We start from the raw sequence: 22,315 nt of genomic DNA on the forward strand, positions 1-22,315 counted from the left end.
CAGCAGCAGCCCCAACACAGAGCCACACAGGCATTAAAAATATGTTTATCTTTAATGATCCAAGATTCTGCAAGACACACTGATATACCCAGAATTGGGTGGAAATACAGCATCTCAGCTGTGCTGCTGCCAGCCTGGGGGTGGGGAGCTGGATGCTGGCTGAAGGACCCCCATGGTGAAGTCGATTCCAACCTCATGGGAGCCTCAGTGCCCTATCTCCATGGAAACCAGCCTGGCACTGGGATGGGGCCCTAGGGAGCCTGCATGAACATCTCTGAGAGGTACTTCCCATTAAAAACAACCACAGGTGCCCTCCCCCACCCCAAGCTACGGCCCAGCTCCCCCTCCTCTCTGCGTTGTCGGACAAGATAAAGGAAATGGGAGTGACCACATAATGACAAACAAAAGCAGATTGTACCTCCTATTAGGGAAGAAAAAGGAAGGGAAAAGGTAGCAAGGGAGCTGCACTTCCAGCTCAGAATTCTGTCAAGACCCTAGAGCAGCTATGGCAGACAGTGGTGCATGACTGCCAGAGGGCAGCGCTACCCAAACCCCTGGAGGTACCCTTGGTTACTGGTGGGGCCACTGCTGCTGTGGGGGAGAGAAAGACGGGTCTTCAAGGCTGCTTCCTGCCATCTAGCGCTGCCCAATGTTTAGACCAAGAGGGGATGGGACCTAGGATGGCTCTACAACTCCATACTCAGTACGAAAGAGAGGGCTCCCAGGATCTCAATGTGGTATCAGGGACGGATGACCCACACTCCCTCCTTCCCACCCTGCTGGACTGTCAGACCTCTGAGCTAGGAAGAACTTCAGGGAAGGCCAGGATGAATGGGGGTAGGAGACAAGAAAATCGTCTCCAACTTGGCATCCAAACAGTAAGTTCAAAGAAACAAAACCGTGATTTTTTATAGCAGGTTCTCCTGGCCAGCTCACGACAGCAAGTCTCCACCCACTCAGGGATGGCCCAATAAAAAGTTGGGCAAAGCAAGGGCATGGCTACCCTCAGGGCAGTGCGTGGAACTCAGAAAAGTGAGTCTACAGGATGCAGGAGAGAACAGCAGAGCCCACAGCTCTGCCACTCTGACATGTCCTCCATCGGCCCCATGTGCCCTAGGCACTGACCTCATACCTGCCTCAGGAGCAGCTTCCTTCAGGCTGAGTCCTGGCAGGGGAAAGTTCCCAGGCAGGTGTCCCAGAAGGAACGTGGGAGTGTTCTCTGCAGGGCCCTGCCTGAGCTCTTCAGGGGGATGGGGAGGAGGCCACCCACTCCTCATGCCAGGTGCAGTGCTCCCCAGTCCCTTTTCAAGAGGGGGAAGAAGCCAGCACTATGGGCCCCAGGTGGCCCCGTCTCAGGAATGACAGGGCATTCTGCAGGGGTGGCGCATCCTGAGGCTCTTAGGCCCTGTGCATCTGGATGAAGGAGAGGACATCCTCCTTGGACAGCTTGTCCTGGTCCTGGGGCTTCTGGGAGTCATGCACACGAATGCCATCCCCCCACTCCCAGAAGAGCCGGCCATAGTAGCAGATGCTGGGAGGAGAGGGAGGGGAAAGAGGTTAGGGGACTGCACCCAGATGGCACAGAGTCAAGTGTTCTTAAGGGTGTCGGGCGCAGGGATCTGTCAATGACTTTAGTTGAGGGTCTTCCCCCTGGCAGGCAAAAGGTACCCAGTAGGCCCTAGCTCTGCCCTGCCTCCCAGAACCAACTTTTCCCAACAAACAGCTGTTGCTGCTAATTGCATCCAACTGGATTCCTACAATGACTGATATTCCTGGCTTATCTGTCTGTGCTTCTCTAACAGAACAGTATTAGTAGTGTGGTGACAGAAAATGTCAGTGGCTAATTACAGGCACATTAGGGCTGCTGGGGAAGCCTGTGACCAACAGTCTAATGGACACCAGGTCCTAAAGAGGGACAGCTGGGACCCTGAGTGCCAAGGGGCAAGGCTGTGGGCCCTCAGCATGTTCCCACCATCAGGCCAGTGTTGGAATGTCACCGAAACATGGCTGCTCCATGGGGTGGATACGCTGCCCAGATGGGCCTTCACAGCCAGGCCTGTAACCATCACAGCAGGTCCAGGCATCATGCTTTCCTCACCAGCTCTACCCAGGCCCAGCCACACCTGCAGGGGGCTGCCATCCCCACAAAGGTGTTCTCAGGCCTGTGCTCAGGGGAACCCCTACATGGGCAACAGTCTCAGGAACCAGGGTGTGCCCCAGGACAGCTGGCTGACATCCTGCAGGAGTACTTGAGGCTGCTAAGGAGGGCAGGCTTGGAGGAGAGCTACTTACTGAAATGGGGCAATGGAGTCTGCGGGGAGGTCAAAAGTAGAGTCCTTGGTTTTCTTGTTGTAGAAGAACTTCTTCTTGAAGCTTTTGCTGAATCCCATAGTCCAGGGCTCTGACGGGAGGAAGAGGGGATGAAGCCCAGAAGGGGACACAAAGCACTTGTGGAGGACAGGTGCGTGCCTTCCTCCACTCCTGGTGGTCTTATTCCTGCCTCCCCACAAAAGCAAGCAGGGAACAGCCCGTGAGGCAGCAGCCTTCATCACCAGCCCAAAGGGGCTCCAGGAGAATGACTAAGCAATGACTTATCAACGACCCCACCCCAGTCTTGCCAACCTGCCATCAGGGTAACATCTCTAGGACTCTGACAGATATAGGACTCTGTTAGCCAGAGGGCTGTGAAGAAAGGGGGATGCAAAATGGAAGAAGCCTTGACTTTCTGGATCTGTGCTGTCTACTGAGAAGGCCCTTTTCCTGCCGTGAGAACAACACGTGCTGTGTACAAGTTGAGCTCCTCTCCCTATTCCCTAACCAACTCCCAGGGCCCATGGAAGAACAGAAGAGGCTCAGGGAACACTGTCCCCTAACATACACCTCAGAGAAATGCCAGCCTAGCTGCTACCCACCTTAGCTGGGAGCCCTTCGCTCTGGCTCAGGTAGGGTCTGGGCCCATCACCTGGTGGGGAGAGGGGAGAGGGGAGGGGATGGCAGGAACAGTCCCTCCTCACCCACCATTCACTGTCCTGACGATGTAGAGGCCCATGGGTACAAAGTGCCGGTCATCACGCCCTGTGTAGCTGAGCTTTGGGGTGCCACTGGAGCCCTTGATGATCTTCATCTCCAACCTGACTTCCCCAAGAAGGTATGTACATGAGAGAGAGAAAAGGTCCTGGCTGATAAAATTAGTCTCTGACTAATAAAATCACCCCAACTGTAGTATCTGATCCTGGTTTGACTTAAGACGAAACTGAGGCACAGAGCCGAGTGAGTGGGTGGCCATGCTGAGTTTAGAATTCAGGTCCTGAATTCCTACTCAGGCAGTGGAGGTAGGGGAGTAACAAATGACCCTGCTGTGTCACTGCTGCTTGGAGGATTTCAGGGTAACACCAGTAAGGGTGAAATCTGATACCATGGGTGCCCATGGCAATACTGTGGCCACTAAAGCGTTAATGTAACCTCCACATAAGCACACCCAGGAGACTGAGATCTGTGAGCACCCGCACACCACTAAGAATATGAGGACGCATTTATGCCCTTTCTACCCCTCCAGGCTCAATTTCTCTCAGCACCGGGAGCTGGGATTTATGGTATTTCCAGCAGCTTGCTGCTCTGCCCCTCGCAGGGCCCATCGTAACTGTGACAGCATCAATGAGCCCGTATTTCTGCCTGACACAGCCCACCCGGCTCCCTCCTGATAGGATGCTGAAGCAGCTCTCAGCCGGGGGGCTCTTGACTGCAGCAGTGCTGCAGAGAGGCAGGTGAGGTGAGGGGACCACTGGAGCCAGCTCACCACCCCACCCCTGACCCATCTCTACGAAACGGAGGATGACTCCAGGACACGGCCGCACCCCCACCTCCTCTTGAATCTGAGCTTCACCGGTCAAGTCACTCACCTGACAAAAATCTTCTCCATCTCTTCCAGTCTGTACACCTCCTTCACCCTGCGGGTAGAGGGACAGAGACAAAGGCCTCCTGGGGGACATTCTCGTCCAGGAAGCAGCTGGGAGGCAGGAGACTGCACCTGACCTTGGCTTCTGCCCCAGGCCCTCCCTGAAACCACCCAGCCCACCGGCAGCAAGGACACCGAGCCTGCCCTGTGGCTGTTCTACACAGACAAGCCCTGGGTTTCAGAGCTGCCAAGCAGCTCCTCAGGCCTGTGTCAGGGCAACTCGGGAGTGAAACTACGGATACTGGAAGACAGGAGGGAGAAAGAGGAAGACAAGTCTGGCAGACAAAGATGTCTCTGTCACATTCTCACCCCCAAGTCATCCTCACCATCACCAGAGGGAGAAAACCAAGGAGCAGGCTCTTGCCCAGGTCTGTCCACATGGATTTTAGGCCTTCCATAACAAGTTACTGCTAAACAGTCCTAATAGTCCTATTATCCACAGCGGTGGGGAAACCCTAACAAGGATGCAGGGCTCCTGTTTGACGCCCACGCTCAGCTCTTGGGGGCCCTGAACATGTCTTTGGAACTGCTAGTGGGGAAGGTTCCCAGAAATCCAGCAATCAAACCACAAGCAATGAAGGCAAGGTTCCCCCTGGGAGCTGTCTTTCAGGACCTAGCAGACAGGACATTTTAAAGTGCAGACAGAAACTCCTTTGAGACTTTCACATGCCACCTATAAAGTGCATTCTCAATACTGAATTTAATTTTAACTAAGTAAATTTATGTTAAAAAGAACAAAAATAATGTGGATAAAGTGTAAACTAGATACCTCAGTCTCCAGCCACATGAAGCCCGCAAGAGCAGGGCTAAGCAGTACCCTTTGGCAATAATCTCAGACCTCAGCCTACCCTGGAAAAGTGTGTCCTCCATCTGTCTCCTCCTGACTGTTCTCTTCCTCCTTTCCCTCTCAGGGTCCTGGAACTTTCCCACTATCTACTATCTAACATTACAACAACCCTGGCCTTCTCCCTCAGCACTGGGGGTCCCATTCCCTCAAACCATTCTTCTCTTGTTCATGTTCAAAATTCCCATTCCCTCAGCACCCATTTCTTACCTGAAAAAAAAATAAAAAGGCCAGGTGACGTGCTAACAATGCTCAAGTGGGAATGGGTGATTCATGAGGTGGGCTGGCACTTTCAGAAGCATGTGCACCTTAACAACAAGGATGCCTTAACCTCTCGGAATGAAGTTCACCCACTGCCAGGCAGGATGGGGAGATGCTCTGGGGCAAGTCACCTACCTAGCGCCCTCAAACAAACTTCTCAGCAAGAATGGTCTTGTCTCTAACACCAACTTGCCTAGTGCCCTCCACTCAGCCCTCCCATCCCTCACTGGACAGGAGCAGCAGGTACTAGCCAGAAAGAAGCATGGAGGGGAGGGACCACACGCTCACCTGATGGGATTCATGTCAGGCCGACTGGGCTTGGAAACGGCTTTCACAAATTTCTCGGCAAGCTGAATTCTACAATCCAAACAGTCTCTCTCAGAGGCAAGCCAAGGATGCCTCCACCAGCACCCCTACCCCCAGGGCATTTTCACAGCTCCAGTCAGAGAACTTGAATCTGTGGCAAGACTGCTCCAAGAGGCAGCACCCATGTCCCCCAGGATGCCCGCCCTGCCCTTCTCCACCGACGTCTTTATTCATGCCCCACCCCTGTGGATTCTGACCTCTAATTTCACTATGTCGGTTGGTTTTCCTGAAGTATGCCTTCAGCTGTGCTCAGTCACCTCCACTAGAACTTCAAGTATCATCTTTATTGTATGTGTCTGCCCTGTCACCCCAAAGCATGGACACCACAGTGCACCCACTCAGATGAAGCAACTTAAATGGGACCACTCAAGCACAGGATATTTCTTCCAAGGAGTACCCATCTTCCCACAAGGTCACCCTCTTGCTCAACCTTAAATACCTCAACCTGAGCAGCTGTGGCAAAATGGAGTGTGCTGGTATCTCTGATAACCAGGGCCCAAGCCCTAGCCAACTCTGAAGTGGCAACACCAATTCTCACCCTGACTTTGGGACCAATTCTCACCCTGACTTTGGGACCACCCAGTGGGTGGGAGAGGGAAACTCAGGATGTGGACAAGCAGAGAAGGCCTGGGTGAGGGGCCACACCTCAGGAGGCTGCTGTCCTCCCAAGCTGCCCTGGCCTACCCCCACCCTCCCTACCCTGGGGCCCAGGTCAGACCGCTGGTTAAAGTGCTGCTCCCGAACATCGGTGCCATTCAGCACAAGGACATCGAGGATGTGGATGGCACTGATCTTCCGCTGGGCCTTCCCCTAGAAGGATAAGTAAGTACACTGCCCAATCTGCCAGGCGTCAGCCTTTAGGCCCCACTAACCCCCACCATGGCATGCTGGCTCCATTCCGCCTATAGCCAGGGGAAAGATAGGGCTCTAAATGCGGGATATTTATCTTGTCTCCCTCCCAGCTGCTTCTCAGAACGACTGGCCTGGGCTTCTGAGCAGGGTAAGATCCAAGGCATTGGGTGATGAGGCCCCTTGAACCTCAAACCCAGTGAGGTTCCTGCCATGGCACTCCAGCCAGGATCTGGCTTACACCCCTTGCCAACTGTTCCTACTGACTGTGCTGAATGTTACCATATAGATTTCATACTCATGGCTCCTGAGAAATAACAAGTCTCTTCTTTCCCAAGGGATCTCTGGTCAAAAACTAAATCAGCTGCTAAAAAATACCCCGTAGACTCAGTAGGGCCCTCAATGCACAGAGACAATCGAGGTCTCCTCTGATGCACAGAGACTGCACTCCTCCTTACCTGAACCACTGTGGCTTAGAGCAACTGCTCCGGGAGAAGAGTCATTATAAACCCTTAGCCCAGCCTTCGGCCCTGTCAGCCACCACACAATGTAACCAAGTTAACTCAGGGCAAAAGGCCAGGTTCAGCAGCTCCCTAGTCCCCTAGCTGCAGGGCCAACACTTGAGCAGAACCATCTCTGACCTCCCCTTTCAGCTCATGCACAATTTCCACAGATAGCAGAGTGTCCCGGGGCAGCTCTGTCTTCAGGTCTAGCTTGATCCAGCGGTCTGACTGGCGGCCATCCCACGTGTAGATCTGGGATTTCTATAGGCAGAGAGAAACAGTCAGGTAAGGAAGGCATGGACATCGAAGGATAAAAGGCTTACTTCTCAAAAGAGCTTTTAGTTGGCAGCTATAAACTGATGGGACTGGGAAATGTCAGAAGAAAATGTCTATGAGAAATTAAATCCATTATACTTTAGTGATAATGATAGTAGTGTTCTCCAGTGCCTCTGCAGAAGAGAAGCAGAGATCTGGCTCAGCCTTGGAACAGGCGCAGGGCACCACTCAAAAGACCTAAGTCCATAATTAGTGGCCCTCAAAAAAGATCCAATTTCGTGTATGTCTAAGGTGGGTTTGGTGAAGAGTCCAGAGAGCAGAGAAGGAGAGAGTAAGTAAAATGAGAAAAAGACAAAGTGTGAGAGGACACAAAAGAAGTAACTGAGGAAGACAGGATCAAATTATATAGAAACACAAGTCAAGAGTTGAAGGAAAAAGCAATGACTTTACCCAGTTAAGTAAGATAAAGAGCTTGCCAACAGTTAAGTAAGATAAAGAGCTTGCCAAGGCTCTCCCTCACCTCATTTTAGACTCCAGGGGGCCCAGGGTAGGGACAGGGAGTATCTTTGCAAGATGGGGGATGGCATGGGGTGGTGGTGGTGTTGCAAAGGAATGGCTGCATGGACTCAAGCCAGATTAGCCTGCTGACCACGCTGCTAGCCTGGGAAGCTCTGTATCACAAGAAAAGCGGCAGTGTTCCCTTTAGCAATGCACAGAGTTGAAGAAACAAATGAAAGAATGAATGAATGACACTTGGCAAACTCAGAGGAAGAAAGGAAATAAAGTTTCAAGAAATACCTTCACTAGAGTAAAAGCAACAGCTACTTAGTGCCAAGAGAACATGTACCAAGTGTGGCAGGCAGCAGTCCAGATTCCCACAAAGGGCAAATCCACCATCCCAAGCGGGGCAGGAAGCCAGCTGCAGACTTACCCCCAGGCCGATGAGGAACTTCTGCTCACTGCCAGACACCATGCAGCGGTAGTCAAACACAGGGCGGATCTTCTCCAGGGTTTTAGAGGTGAGCAGTGTGGGCTTGTAGCTGAAGATGTCAATTTCAGTGCCCTGTAGCCACGAGTCAGAGAAAACACTGTCAGGTTGGGGGAAGGGACAGTATGGGTGCCTATATGGGCTGGGGGCAGGCTCGACAAGGCAAGGGACAGGAAGCATTGGCTCTCTGAAATATGCTCCCCTGCACCCCCTTCTCTACCTAACTGTGCACTAAATGGGATCTATTTCCATCTGCTTGGAATGTTCCTGTAGGACTTATTAGGAGAGGCTGGAAAAGTAAAGAACACTGAGTCCCCAGGTACAGATCAATTTACCAGACCTATAAGAAAATGTCACCAGAATATAAAAGCTGCCCCTTCAATAAAACTAAAAGCAAGGATTCTCCAGCAGTTGGTTTGAGAACAGTTTAGTGATCTCTTTACCCCATTTAAAAAATTGTACACATACTATTCTTTTTTTTTTTTTTTTTTTTTTTTTTTTTTTTTTTTTTTTTTTTTGAGACGGAGTCTCGCTCTGTCGCCCAGGCTGGAGTGCAGTGGCCGGATCTCAGCTCACTGCAAGCTCCGCCTCCCGGGTTTACGCCATTCTCCTGCCTCAGCCTCCCGAGTAGCTGGGACTACAGGCGCCCGCCACCTCGCCCGGCTAGCTTTTTGTATTTTTTAGTAGAGACGGGGTTTCACCGTGTTAGCCAGGATGGTCTCGATCTCCTGACCTTGTGATCCGCCCGTCTCAGCCTCCCAAAGTGCTGGGATTACAGGCTTGAGCCACCGCGCCCGGCTACACATACTATTCTTTTGAGGGCATCTTGAACCTCGGTCTCTACTCCCTGACCCCCACAAAACCAGCACAATTGCCCATGATCTGGGCCAGATTTAAATGAGGCCCAAGTAAAAGCTGGAGGTTGAGTGGTAGGAAGAAACAGGGCAAAAGAACTCTGAGGACCAGGTCACCAGAAATAAGACTAAGAAGCTGGGGTTAGGCCAACCCTGCTGTGGGCTTCCCTGGCAGCTCCCTTCACCCTATGCCCAGCTCCCTTGTCTAAGATCATCCTACACTCTATGTCTCTTTTGTAGGCAAATCCCACAGGACCCTGAACTTGCCAGGGTGACACAGCCAGAACCACCCTTTGGGTAGCAGGAATGCTGAGCACAGGCACTGAAGATGAGAATCTTCCATTGGCCTGACTCTGCTCTTGGGGAATTCAACACCCTATACCAAAGGTTCCCCACTGTGGCAGCCTTAGCTCTGCCCCTTAGAATCCATGAGGGGCATCTGCACAAACCCTCTGGAGGCCATGCATTTGGGGCCTCAGAGATACTATCCACATCTAGAGACAGATCTCTAACTTTTTATTTCCACCACAGATACCAGTCTTACCTGGATTAGCTCAAAGAACTTTGACTTCGGGTCAGAGGAAGAAGGAGCCACACGAGCCTGGTCTGGGATCTGAAATAAGACAGCAAAGAGCCTTGACTTTCAAATGCCTGTTTGACCGAGGCCGTGTATGAGTGTCCTCAGGTGGAGGATAGGGTCAGACTGGGGAGGAGGAATGGCACACAACAAAAGAGGCTAGGCTGACAGGGATGGAGGTGGACTCACTGCTCCCTTTCAGACCCTGTGGCAATGCACCCCAAAGGCTACTGCCCTTTCTCTGGGGCTCTCTGTGGTCAGTGCTGCTACATGGGGCCACCAGTTGCAAAACTGATGCCAGTCCACCTCCCCACACCCCACCCCTTAGTCCTTTCTGACCCAGCTACAGGGTCAAACCTGCAGTGAAAGGGCCAAGGAGTTAACTACCAGCAATGCTGAGATGTCAACCTCTGGGATGCTGTGAGGGTAGCATGTATTTTCGGATGCGGAGAGACCCTAAAGTGACAGGATTGGGAGTTAACCCCATTCTTCTCTACGGCTTCCCTGCCCTGAAGCAGCAATGGGCTGCGGGAGACACTCACCCCCCAGAGTCGGAGGCACTCCTTCCGGATCTCTGCCTGTCGAGGCTCACTCAGTGTCCTGGGAATATGAAGCCAGTTAGTGATTAAAATCTCTAAGAGGCACAGAAGTGCCCCCTGTGCACCCCTCACATCCCACAGAGAGGAGGCCTGAATGAATGAACATGTGAGTGTACACACAGACACTATGCTGCCACTGGCCCAGCGTGATTACAACACATGCAAGGCTCTCCTTTTGAAGACAGGAGCTCAAACATACATGAAATGGGATTACCTGCCCTTCTCATCACAGTAGGAAAGGAGAAAGTGCCCTCCAGACCACCTGGATGCCAGGGTCCTCTCTGACACCCCTTTTCAATCACCCGTCAACATGTTCTAGCTCCTCTTCTGCTGACACAGGCCATACTAAACCTGTCCCAGCGGATGTCACCATGCCCCACAAGGCTGAATTAGCTTATGTTCACCCCCTACCAGAGGTTTCTCTGATCAGTCCTACCTCTCCTCTCTTGATCACTCTTTACTCTGTGTCCCCTGAACATTATGTATTCTATTTGTGCTATGCCACTGTACACCCTCTGATGCACTGTTAATAAACTTTCCTGTATCCTTTTCCTGGGTTACTCTTATCTGCCCAAAGACAGTGTAAAGTATTTGGGGACAAGGTTCATGTCATATGCTTCTCTGGCATCCTTCAGAGACCATAGCAGAGTATGAGATAACAGTAGGTGTTTTAAAATGTTTGTTGAAATGAGAAAAACAACCAGCTTGGGGGGAGGAGCAAAGCAAGATCTTCCCTTGAAACAGGTGGTTTCTGAAAAGTGGGCAACACTCACGTGTCTTGAACAAAGGCATGGATTTTCGCCAGAGCTTTGATCTGCAGACCACAGTGGCTAGAAGAAAAAAAAAATTGTTTGATCTCAGGATTACCAAAAAAGACAGGTAACTGACATCAGGACAGAGGGGTTAAACTGGAGCAGTGGCCATCTACGTTTGGTGAAGGAGCTAGAGAGTTGAGAAAGAAACCCACACCCCTACCCCACAGTGCAGTTATGTGGGGCTTACTGAAGGATGAGGGTAGAACAGGAAAACCGAGTCACTCAGTTCTTAGATCCCAAGTCCTACTAAAAGGAAGCTTCTAATCCCACCCTTAAATCATCTGAGAGTAGAGGTGAGCTCACTCAAAGCCCAGGCTCGGTTCAACTATAGACTAAGCTTACTTGACCCATGTATAGTAACAGCCACCCTTTCTACTTTAGTCTTCACTGTTCTTTACATACAATGTCTGGCATTTAATAAAAAATTATGAGGCATATGATGAAGCAAGAAAATGCTACCCATTGACAAGAGGGAAAACAGGCCAACAGAGTAAGACCCAGAGATGGCCCAAATGTTGGAATTCTCAGATGGGGCCTTTAAGATAACTGTGATAAACATGTTAAAAGATCTATTGGAAAGGGTGAATGACATATATAAAAAGGTGAAGATTTTCAGCAAAGATATAGAAACTGTATTTTTAAAGGTAAATAGAAATTCTAGAAATGAAAATATGTTCGAGATGAGTAATTATTTTGCTGGGATTGGCAGACTGAACATAGTAGAGGAAAGAACCAGTGAACCTGAGGATAGACATGTCAACAGAAACCCAAACTGAAACATAAAAGAGGAAAAAAAGTGAAAAAAAAAAAAAAAGGATCATCTAGGTATTGGGGACAATAGCAAACTGCTTAACATAAACATAATTGGAGTTCCAGAAGCAGAGGAAAGAATAAAACAATACATTAGGCCGGGTGTGGTGGCTCACGCCTGTAATCCCAGCACTCTGGGAGGCTAAGGCTGGCAGATCATCTGAAGTCAGGAGTTTCAGACCAGCCTGACCAACATGGCGAAATTCTGTCTCTACTAAAAACACAAAAACTAGCCAGGCATGGTGGTGGGCGCCTGTAATCCCAACTACTCGGGAGGCTGAAACAGGTGAATCACTTGAACCCCAGAGGAGGAGGCTGCAGTGAGCCGAGACTGCACCACTGCACTCCAGCCTGGGCAACAGAGTGAGACTCGAAAAAAAAAAAAAAAAGAATAAAACAACATATTGACAAACTAATGGCCAAGAAATTTCCTGAAGTGTTGAATGAAATCAATCCAGGGATCCAAGGTCAGTGAACCCCAAGCAGAATAAATACAAAGAAAACCACATATAATTGTATCAAGGTTGATATACTAAAAATAACAGATAAAATATTAAAAGCAGCCGGAAGGGAAAAAGACACATGACATACAGGAAAACAACAGGAATAATGGCTGACTTTTCATCAGAAACAAGGGAGGCAGAGAACCATGGAATCATATCTTTAAAGTGCTAAGAGAAAAAACATCAACCTCAAATTCCATACCCAAGAAAATATCCTTCAAAAATGAAAGGGAAATATACATACATATATATATATATATATATATATATATTTTTTTTTTTTTTTTTTTTTTTTTTTTTTTTGAGACACAGTCTCACTCTATCACCCAGGCTGGAGTGCAGTGGCACGATCTTGGCTCACTGCAACCTCCACCTCCTGGGTTCAAGCAATTCTCTTGCCAGACAGTTTCACCATGTTGGCCAGGCCAGTCTCAAGCTCCTGGCCTGAAGTGATCCACCTGCCTCGGCCTCCCAAAGTGCTGGGATTACAGGCGTGAGCCACCATGCCTGGTCTAAATACATTTTATTTATTTATTTATTTATTTATTTATGATAAAGTCTCGCTCTCTCACCTAGGCTAGAGTGCAATGGCACAATCCCAGCTCAATGCAACCTCTGCCTCCCAGGTTCAAGTGCTTCTTCTGCCTCAGCCTCCCGAGTAGCTGGGATTACAGGTACCCGCCATTATGCCGGGCTAATTTTTGCACTTTTGTAGAGACGAGGTTTCACCATGTTGGTCAGGCTGGTCTCGAACTCCTGACCTCAGGTGATCCACCTGCCTAAGCCTCCCAAAGGCCTGGGATTACAGGCATGAGCCACCACACCTGGCCTAAATATATTTTTAAATAGACAAAAGCAGGGAATTAGTCTCCAGCAGACTTGTACTACAAAGACAGGCTAAAAGAAATTCTTTAGGCTGAAGCGAAATGATTCCAAATGGAAATCTGGTTCTACAGGAAGGAATGAAGAATACCAGAAAGGGTAAGTATGTCAGTAAATACTAAAGACCTTTTGTAAAAAAAATTAGATATATATGTGCATGCGTGTGCATCTTTAAAAGACTATAAGCAGTTTAAAGTAAAAATAGTAACTATATAAACTAGGGTTTATATAAAAACAAAAACACAAAGACAAAAGAATAGCATGTATTGTGTTGTAAGGTTCTTACACTGTTCATAAAGCAACAAAATAGTTTTGGAAGGCAGACTGATTAATAAAAGGTACATACTGTAATCTCTAGAGCAACAACTAAAACATAACAAAATAAAGTCATCTAAAAAACCTCAAGGAGATAAAAGGAATACTAAAAAATACTGAAGTATTTAAAAAATACTGAATTAGTTATTAAAAAATACTGAATTAGTCCCGCCAAAAACGGAGGGAAGGAAGGAAGAGAAGAACAAAGAACAGACAGGATAAACAGAAATCAACCAAGATAGGGGATTTAGAGCCAAACATCAATAATTACACTCAATGTAAATGTACCAATCACCCCAATTAAAATGCTAAGACTTTTATCCAGGTCAGACTGGACAAAAAGGTAAGACTTACCCACATGTTGTCTATAAGAAACACATTTAATCATAAAGACAAAGGTAGAAGGACAAAAAAAGACCATACAAACACTAAGCTAAAGAAAGCTTAAGTGGCTATATTAATGTCAGATAAAGCAGACTTTCAAGACAAGGAGTATTACTGGAAATAAATAGGGTATTTCATAACGATAAAAGGTCAATTCATCAAGAAAACAAAACTGTCTTAAACGTCCATGTGCCTAATAACAAAGATCCCGAATAACTGAAGAATTGACAAAACTAACGGGAGACACAGACAGCTCAATAATCATAGTTAAAGACTTTAACAACCCTCTTAGCAACTGACAGAATAAGTACTCAAAATATCAGTGAAGATTTAGAAGATCTGAAAAACACTATGAACTAACTTGACCAAATTAACATTTATAGAACATTATACCAAGCAACACCAAGATAGAGCATATGATGGGCCATAAAATAAGCCTCATTAAGTTTCAAAGGATCAAAATCATACAGAATACATTCTCTGAGAATGGTGTGACTAAATCTAATAGATATCTTAAAAATCCTGAGTTATCTGAATATTAAATACGACATACACATAATCTATGAATCAAAGAACAAATCATAAGGAAAAAATTTAAAATATATGAGCCATAGGATAATTAAAAGACACATATCAAAATGTAAGAGATTCCGCTAAAGCATCCTTTTTTTTTTTTTTGAGACAGGGTCTCATTCTGTCATCAGGGCTGGAGGGCAGTGGTGCAATCTTGGCTCACTGCAACCTCCACCTTCTGGGCTCAAGCAATCCTCTTGCCTCAGCCTCCTGAGTAGCTGGTACCACAGGTATAAGCCACCATGCCCAGCTAATTTTTATACGTTTTGTAGAGATAGGGCTTCACTATGTTGCCCAGGCTAGTTTCAAACTCCTGAGCATAAGTAATCAACTGCCTTGGCCTCCCAAAGTGCTGGGATTACAGGTGTGAGTCACCGTGCCTGTCCCTAAAGGATCCTTAAAGGGAAATTCATAACATTAAAAAAATTATATATATATACATATATATGTGCAGAAATAGAAAAGCCCATCCTAAAATTTATAAGGAATCTCAAGGGACACCAAATAGCCAAAATAATCTTGAAAATGATGAGCAAAGTTAGAGAACTCACACTTCCTGATATTAAAACTTCCTACAAAGCTACAGTAATAAAAACTGTCTACTACTGGCATAAAGACAGACACATAAACCAATGGAAGAGATAGCCCAGAAATAAACTCTTATATATATGATCAAATGATAGATGCCAAGACCAATCAATGGGGAAAGGGCAGTGTTTTCAACTGATGGTACTGGGAAAACTAGATATTCACATGCAAAACGACCCTCACCTAATACTATATACAAAAATTAACTTAAAATGAATCAAAGATCTAAATGTAACAGATAAAACTGTAAAACTTGGCCGGGCGCAGTGGCTCATGCCTGTAATTCCAGCACTTTGGGAGGCCGAGGCGGGAGGATCACGAGGTCAAGAGATGGAGACCATCCTGGCCAACATGGTGAAACTCTGTCTCTACTAAAAATACAAAAATTAGCTGAGCATGGTGGCATGCACCTGTAATCCCAGCTACTCAGGAGGTTGAGACCGGAGAATTGCTTGAACCTGGGAGGCAGAAGTTGCAGTGAGCTGAGATTGCACCACTGTATTCCAGCCTGGCAACTGAGCAAGACTCCATCTCAAAAAAAAAAAGAAACTGTAAAGCTCTTTAAAAACATAGAGGAAAGATTAATGACACTGAATTTAACAATGATTTCCTGCATATAACACCAAAAGCACAAGGAATAAAAGAAAAAAATAGGTAAACTGGATTACATCAAAATTTTAAACTTAAGTGCATCAGAGGACACAATCAATGCAGTGGAAAAAAAAAACCCTACAGAATCCCAGATATTTTCAAATCACATATCTGACAAGCGATTAATATCCAGAATATATAAAGAACTCCTACAATTCAACAACCACAACAAACAAACAAAAACAATTAAAAACAGCCAAAGGTCAGCCAGACATGGTGGATCATGCCTGAAATCCCAGCACTCTGGGAGGCCTAGGTGGGCGGATCACCTGAGGTCAGTTCAAGACCAGCCTGGCCAACATGTTGTAACCTGTCTCTACTAAAAACACAAAAATTAGCTGGGCATGGTGGCAGGTGCCTGTAATCCCAGCTACTCACAGGACTTGTATCCAGAATGTAAAATAATTCCTGCAACTTAATAAAAAGGCAAATCAATTTTTTTAAATGTTCAAAAGACTTGAAGAAACACTTCATAAAAGAAGATATACAAGTAGCCAATAAGCACACACAAAGGGGTTCAATATAATCAGTTGTCACAGAAATACATATTGAAACCACAATGATATAACACTACACCCCACCAAATGGTTAAAATAAAAGACTGATAATACCAAGTGCTGACAAAGATGTAATCAGAACTTCATACTTTGTCGGAAGGAGAATAAAACAATGTATATAAATTGTTTTATTGTTTTTATATATAATATACATTTTTTTTTGTGACGGAGTCTCGCTCATTGCCCAGGCTGGAGTACAATGGCGTGATCTCAGTTCACTGCAACCTCCACCTCCCAGGTTCAAGCGATTCTCCTGCCTCAGCCTCCTCAGTAGCTGGGATTACAGGCATGTGCCACCACGCCCAGCTAATTTTATATTTTTAGTAGAGATAGGGTTTCACCATGTTGGCCAGGCTAGTCTCGAACTCCCGACCTCAGGTGATCCACCCGCCTCGGCCTCCCAAAGTGCTGGGATTACAGGCATGAGCCATGGCGCCCAGCCATAATATACATATTATATGTATACTATATACATATATTGTTTTATTGTGTGTGTGTGTATATATATATATATGATACACACGCACAGTGTTTTAGAAAACTATGTGGTATTTTAAAATAAACATACATCTCCTCTATGATCCAGAATTTCCCACTCAGGTATTTACCCAAGGGAAATTACAACATTTGTCCACCCAAGCTTTGTATAAGAATTGTTTTTATCAGCTTTATTCGTAACAGTTCCAAACTGTCAAGTGGCCATTGACAAAAGAATCCCCATACAATGGAATGGAATACTAGTCAGCAAGAAAACCAAACCAACTAACACAATATGAATGAATCTCAAAAACATGATGAGGAAAAAATCCCAGACACAAAATACAAAGTTCTAGAACAAGCAAAACTAACCTGTGGTGATAAAAATCAGAAGAGGGGTTACCTTGGGGTTGCCTGAGGAGGGGCACAAGGAAATTTCCTTAGGTGATGGAAACGGTTTTTATCTTTTTTTTTTTTTTTTTTTGAGATGAGTCTTGCTCTGTTGCCCAGGCTGGAGTGCAGTGGCGCAATCTCAGCTCACCGCAAGCTCTGCCTCCTGGGTTCACGCCATTCTCCTGCCTCAGCCTCCCAAGTAGCTGGGACTACAGGCACTTGCCACCACGCCCAGCTAATTTTTTGTATTTGTAGTAGAGACAGGGTTTCACTGTGTTAGCCAGGATGGTCTCGATCTCCTGACCTCGTGATCTGCCTGCCTCGGCCTCCCAAAGTGCTGGGATTACAGGCGTGAGTCACTACGCCCAGTCACATTTTTTATCGTAATAGGGATGGTAGGCTACAAGGCTATATGCATTTGTTAAAACTGATTAAAGTATACACTTAAGATTTGCATTTCACTTACAGAATTATACCTCCACTTTTTTAGAAAAAGAAAAGTGGTTGGTTATAGAGTTGCTTAAATACTCTGTGCTATTGGAACCACTGAAAAGAAGTCCAGTTCTGCCATGCTTCTATGCACACTTGTTCAGCCAAAAGACATGTTTCATAACCCAGAAGTGTTATAAAGCCCTAGCCAGGCGGATCCCGGGGCCTGTTTGTTTCCTCATCTATAACATGCTGAAGTTTACTGTCTGCTCCACTTTGGTGCCTACCATTGCTATCAAAATGAGGGAGCTTATATGGTAGTACTGTGGAAAGTTAAAACACAAGGCAATACTGGAAAAATAGGAGAGAATAGGACAAAGACTTCTTCCCCTTCTGTGATTCTCCAGGGCCACCTATATCTTCAAACTTCTCTGGGGGACTTAAGGTTGGACCCTTAACTAAGGCCTTTCCAACACCTGTTTGTTCCCCTAAGAGAGCACTTTCTGTTGATTCACTGCTACTATACAACCCCCCAACCTATCTCCAAGCACTTTTTTCTAAGGCCTGCCCACTGAGAAAACTAAGCCAAATGTCACAACTTGAAATTATTACCACTAACGGAGTGGGGAAAACAAAGAAGATACAGAAAACAGCATTTGGATCACCAGCTGGGAAACTCATGAGCTGGCAAAAGTTTGGGCACTTCCAAAGCATGTTATACACATGCTTTCCATCCATCTCCTGCCTCCAAACAGGGACTTCTCCAGGCAACAAGCATGATGGCCTTCTACAAACAGTAGCAATTAAAGGGAAATTACTCTCCTGCCTCCAGGGACACAGGCTGCTCTCTGTCAGCTATACACAGGCTCCTGTGGGCAGGCCTATACTAGCCAGGCACCTACCTGCCACCCTTGGGATAGGGCCTGGCAGCAGGATGGGGGTCCCTGAGGGTAACTAACCAAAGTCCCAGGCAGCCCTGGAACCAGCAGACCATACTCAGTTGCCAATTTGTCGGGGTTGACAAAGTGATACCAAGAGCCAACCATTCAGTCTTTCACTCTCTGGTCTTCCTTAGGACCTCAGTGGTGCCAGCAAAAACCAGCCCGTTGGCTTACCTCTCATTGGACCGTATCATGTAGTCAGTAAATTCATGGTCTCCCTTGATCACCTCCAGGGGGACCACCAAGTTGACGTCGGAATCAGTGTTCCGCAGCTGATTGAGTTTAATATTCACTGCGAAGAGGTAATCCCGAACGTCATCTATGCCCACCTTCAGGCCCTTGCACACCACATACCTGGCAGGAGATACTCTGTCACTCCACCGAGCAAGGGCTTCCTCCCCATACATTCCTTTCCCCCAACCCCTTGTGGAATTACAAAGCTTAACAACTTCCCTATTCAACCTTAGGCCTATGCACAAAGAACAACACAGACCCTTTGCGCACTAAAGTTCCCCTCAAATCCTTCCCTGTTAAGCTCTATTTCTACTCTGCATGGCAGTAGTTCCTAACTTCCCTGTGACAGACGGGCTGTGTCACAATCACCTGGGGAGTCTGTCAAATTACAGACCTAATGAATCAAACTCTCCCAGGAGAAGGCCCAGAAATATGTGTTTGTAACAAGCCACCCGGCAATTCTGATTAGTTGCGTTTTCTCTCACCTTGTGTGTGGGCAGTGTCACACTGGGACCCCAGTAGTGCCTTTAGATAGCAGCTCCTTGCCCCTTCCCAGCCCATGCCCCCCGAAGTGTCCCTACTATTGGTCACCTTCTCCTGGACCAAGCTGAGAGTCCCTCACATAAGCATGGAGAATAAGGCTTGGGAGAAGGAGGCAGAAGCTGAACTGGCACATCACAAGACCAAAAGATCCAGGAATCCTGAATCCTGTTGGCTCTCATCACTTCTTTAAAGTCAAGGTTTTAAATGTAGCTTAAGAGGTCATGCCAGAGAGATGCACCATGATTTGCTGTTCTGACATTTAGCCAACTAATCTGGCTAATATAGAGAGAAAGGCTTCACCTCTCTGAGTTGGCAGGACGGCTGGTAATAGGCTTGAAGAGACAAACTCGTTCAAAGCAGCAGTAGAGCAGGTAGACAAGCCCCACACTAAACGGTGTGAACAGGTCAAAGGTTTTACAGATGAAGTGGCCTCCTAAATTAGAGAGAAAACACCAAAAGCAGCCAATGGGTCTATTCCAAGAGATGGGTGAAGTAGTCTTGGGAGTAAATATGACAAAGTCAAGGAACCAGCACCTGGGTCTGTTAAAAGAGACAATTTAAGGGGGAGAACCAGTTTTGAAGGGGACTTTGAGGGTTCTTTCTCCCTAAATTACTCATTTAGCTACCTGTCAGCTAACACAAGCAGATTTTTTTAACTTCCCCTCCAACCCCTTTATACATGCTCTTGTCCAATAGCGCCTCTAGTGGGTCCTGGGGTGAGGAGACAGCTGAGGAAGTGTCACCTGTCCGGACAATGGACAGCGCCATGAGGAACTGACACAGAAGCAGCTGCTTGCTGAGGATCTCCTGCAGGTTCTCCTGCCCCTCCACCGAGAAACCCTGAAATGAGAGCACAAGGAATGGGGTTGGAAAGAGAAAGGAGAAGGACTGAGAATAACATCACTACCTCATCTTCACCAAGAGTTCTTGAAGTGTTTTCATTGATCACCATCTGACTGATGAAGCAGCAGCTCAGTGTTGAGTTATTTTAGAAGGTCACTGGGCTTGTTAGATGGAGTAAGCACAGGACTCAGACCTACCACTGGACCAGCTCCACTTTCCTGTTCTATCATTCCCAGGGGATGGAACCAAGCCTACTTTTCCAAGGAGATGGTCTAGAAAGTGTTTTAACTCATGGGAATCCAGGGAAGAGTAAGGCAGAACAGAGGCAAAATATTGGCTAGTCAGAGGTCAACCACAACATAAGAAACAGAATGCTCTGGTGAGTCCTAACAAGACCAGGGAGTGAGTGCAGTGAGAAAACTCTGCTTCGGCTTCCCACTCTGGTGACAGGAGAAAAGTTAACCTTCCTAGTCACAGTAATCTTTCTCTGTTGACTCAGGTTTTACTTACAATACCCCCTTTTCTGTCCTAAGACCACAGTGCCTCTTCTCTCCAGCTGGCAGACTCTCTGGCCAGGGTATTTACCGAAAGAATGTGTGATGCTATTTCTAGAGTGGTCTCCCTCCTTGTGAGATCCCAGCAGGAGACAGAGAGTAAGGCTTACATAAAAGTAAAGGAGGCCAGAGGACATCGGGTGGCAGAGTGTTGTTAAATGGGTATAGTTTCTGTTTTGCAAAATGAAAACTTCTGAAAATCTGTTTTACAACAGTGTGAATAGACTTAACACTGCTGTTAACACTTTAAAATGATTAAGATGACCAAATTTGTGTTTTTCACAATAAAATAAAAAAATAAAAAGGACACTGACCTCTATTAAACAGGCCCCAACCAGGCCAGGTCTCTCTGACTCAGTTCTACAAAAGTGATAGCTAAAGGACTCAGGATAAAAAATGTTTAGCAGCGTCTTCCAGACTTAAAGATGCTTCTCAAAATACATGTCTGATTATGGAGTCAATTTAAAAAAAAAAAAAAAAAAGCCTGGGTCACCCCTCTACACTGCTGAAGTGCTGAAGCAGAAAGCCCTCGGGTTCGCAACTCTATAGCTGCCGCACTGCAACAGCTGCCTCATAAGCGCTATCAGACTCCCACATCTGCTCAGCCAGAGCAGCACCCCCCTCACAGCCAGCCCCAAGCCTGTCATCTGTTGTTCCCTGCTGTGCACAGTGCTTCAGTGAGCCTGGGCATCTTTGGATATCACGCTGACATCCTGCCCACCTTCCTTCAGTAGCCACACAGCTACTGCTTGAGAGGCCACCCAAAGAGCCCCAGAGGCTTTTCTCAACTCTAGCTATATGACCCTGGAGCAGCTGCCACATTGTCTGTCCTTCCTCTAGAGTAAGTGGTGGCTCACTCCAGAAAGGAATGCCTGCATTGTCAGATTAGTGGGTGAGAGCTTCTGCTGAACAAAGCTGCAATGGGCTTCCTTCTGTGCCTCAAGCAGCTGCCCGTAGACAAGGCCTCTTGAACTTTCACTTTAGCCCAGCCCTGATAAGAGCCTCCCATGGATTCCCGTGCTGCCGTCTTTGGTGAGGTGGCCATCTGTCAGCCTATGAGAGGCTTACAGGTGACCATGTATAGACAGCCTCCACCAGGAGCAACACCAAGATCACCCTACTCCAGGCAAAGGTATTCACAACATCAGTCTCTACAAAATTATCATTTTAAAAATGTACAGAAAGAATAAAAATGCATCCCCTACAATCTGAATTGTGAAATATCACCTTTGGGGGCAGCTAAAGAACCAGACAAAACAAACAATTCTCAAACCTCTAAAATAACAAATCCTTAATGCATCAGTCTATGGAAAAAAGGTAACCTACCCCATCAGCCATCAGAAAGTGGACACCCTTGCGATCTGTGTTATCCAGGACAAAATTCCGAAAAGCAGAGATGTTCTCTGGGCGGGTGATATCTCCATCTCCATCAATCCCACCCTCACCTGTCAGAATACAAGAGTCATAGTGAGTTCATCTGCCCTATACATGTCAGGAGCTGGGACACGAGTGCTCTGGGACAGATAACACAGGCATCCGGTGTCTCGAGAACTAGGGCCCATCCTGCAAGGCTCCCTTACAGTGATGGACCAGGAGGAAGAATAGTACCCTGCTATAATGAAACACAGTCCCAAACGGGTTGACCAACCAAAAGTCATCAACTCTTGGAACTTTCTCTTCAAGACCCAAATTGTGGTTAGGGCACCAACATCTAGGCATCAATTTTTTAATAAGGACTGTTTAGAAAGGAC

At 46.9% G+C, this 22,315-nt stretch overlaps 1 protein-coding gene across 5 annotated transcripts in view; it reads right to left on the reverse strand.

Annotated features, from left to right (window-relative positions):
* CMTR1 (cap methyltransferase 1) overlaps positions 1–22,315 on the reverse strand; it is a 53,608-nt gene that overhangs the window by 4,220 nt on the left and 27,073 nt on the right. Inside the window, exons 10-24 of one of the 5 annotated variants that reach the window (XR_012433829.1) lie at positions 21,891–22,009; positions 19,911–20,007; positions 19,468–19,600; positions 18,565–18,744; positions 10,846–10,902; positions 10,016–10,073; positions 9,441–9,509; positions 7,986–8,117; positions 6,917–7,039; positions 5,624–6,236; positions 5,349–5,417; positions 3,900–3,947; positions 3,019–3,131; positions 2,293–2,401; positions 34–1,531 (exon numbers count right to left, since the gene is read on the reverse strand). Coding sequence is in view for 2 of the 5 variants with exons in the window: in XM_005553120.3 (XP_005553177.1) it covers positions 1,399–1,531; positions 2,293–2,401; positions 3,019–3,131; positions 3,900–3,947; positions 5,349–5,417; positions 6,145–6,236; positions 6,917–7,039; positions 7,986–8,117; positions 9,441–9,509; positions 10,016–10,073; positions 10,846–10,902; positions 18,565–18,744; positions 19,468–19,600; positions 19,911–20,007; positions 21,891–22,009 (1,532 nt within the window). In the remaining 3 variants the exon portion in view is untranslated. Of the gene's footprint in view, positions 1–33; positions 1,532–2,292; positions 2,402–3,018; positions 3,132–3,899; positions 3,948–5,348; positions 5,418–5,623; positions 6,237–6,916; positions 7,040–7,985; positions 8,118–9,440; positions 9,510–10,015; positions 10,074–10,845; positions 10,903–18,564; positions 18,745–19,467; positions 19,601–19,910; positions 20,008–21,890; positions 22,010–22,315 lie in introns of those variants that run through there. The other 4 variants (XM_005553120.3, XM_045390801.3, XR_012433830.1 and 1 more) reach the window with 4 other exon arrangements.

The sequence above is a fragment of the Macaca fascicularis genome, chromosome 4 (genome assembly GCF_037993035.2).
Source record: "Macaca fascicularis isolate 582-1 chromosome 4, T2T-MFA8v1.1".
Taxonomy (NCBI): Eukaryota; Metazoa; Chordata; class Mammalia; order Primates; family Cercopithecidae; genus Macaca; species Macaca fascicularis.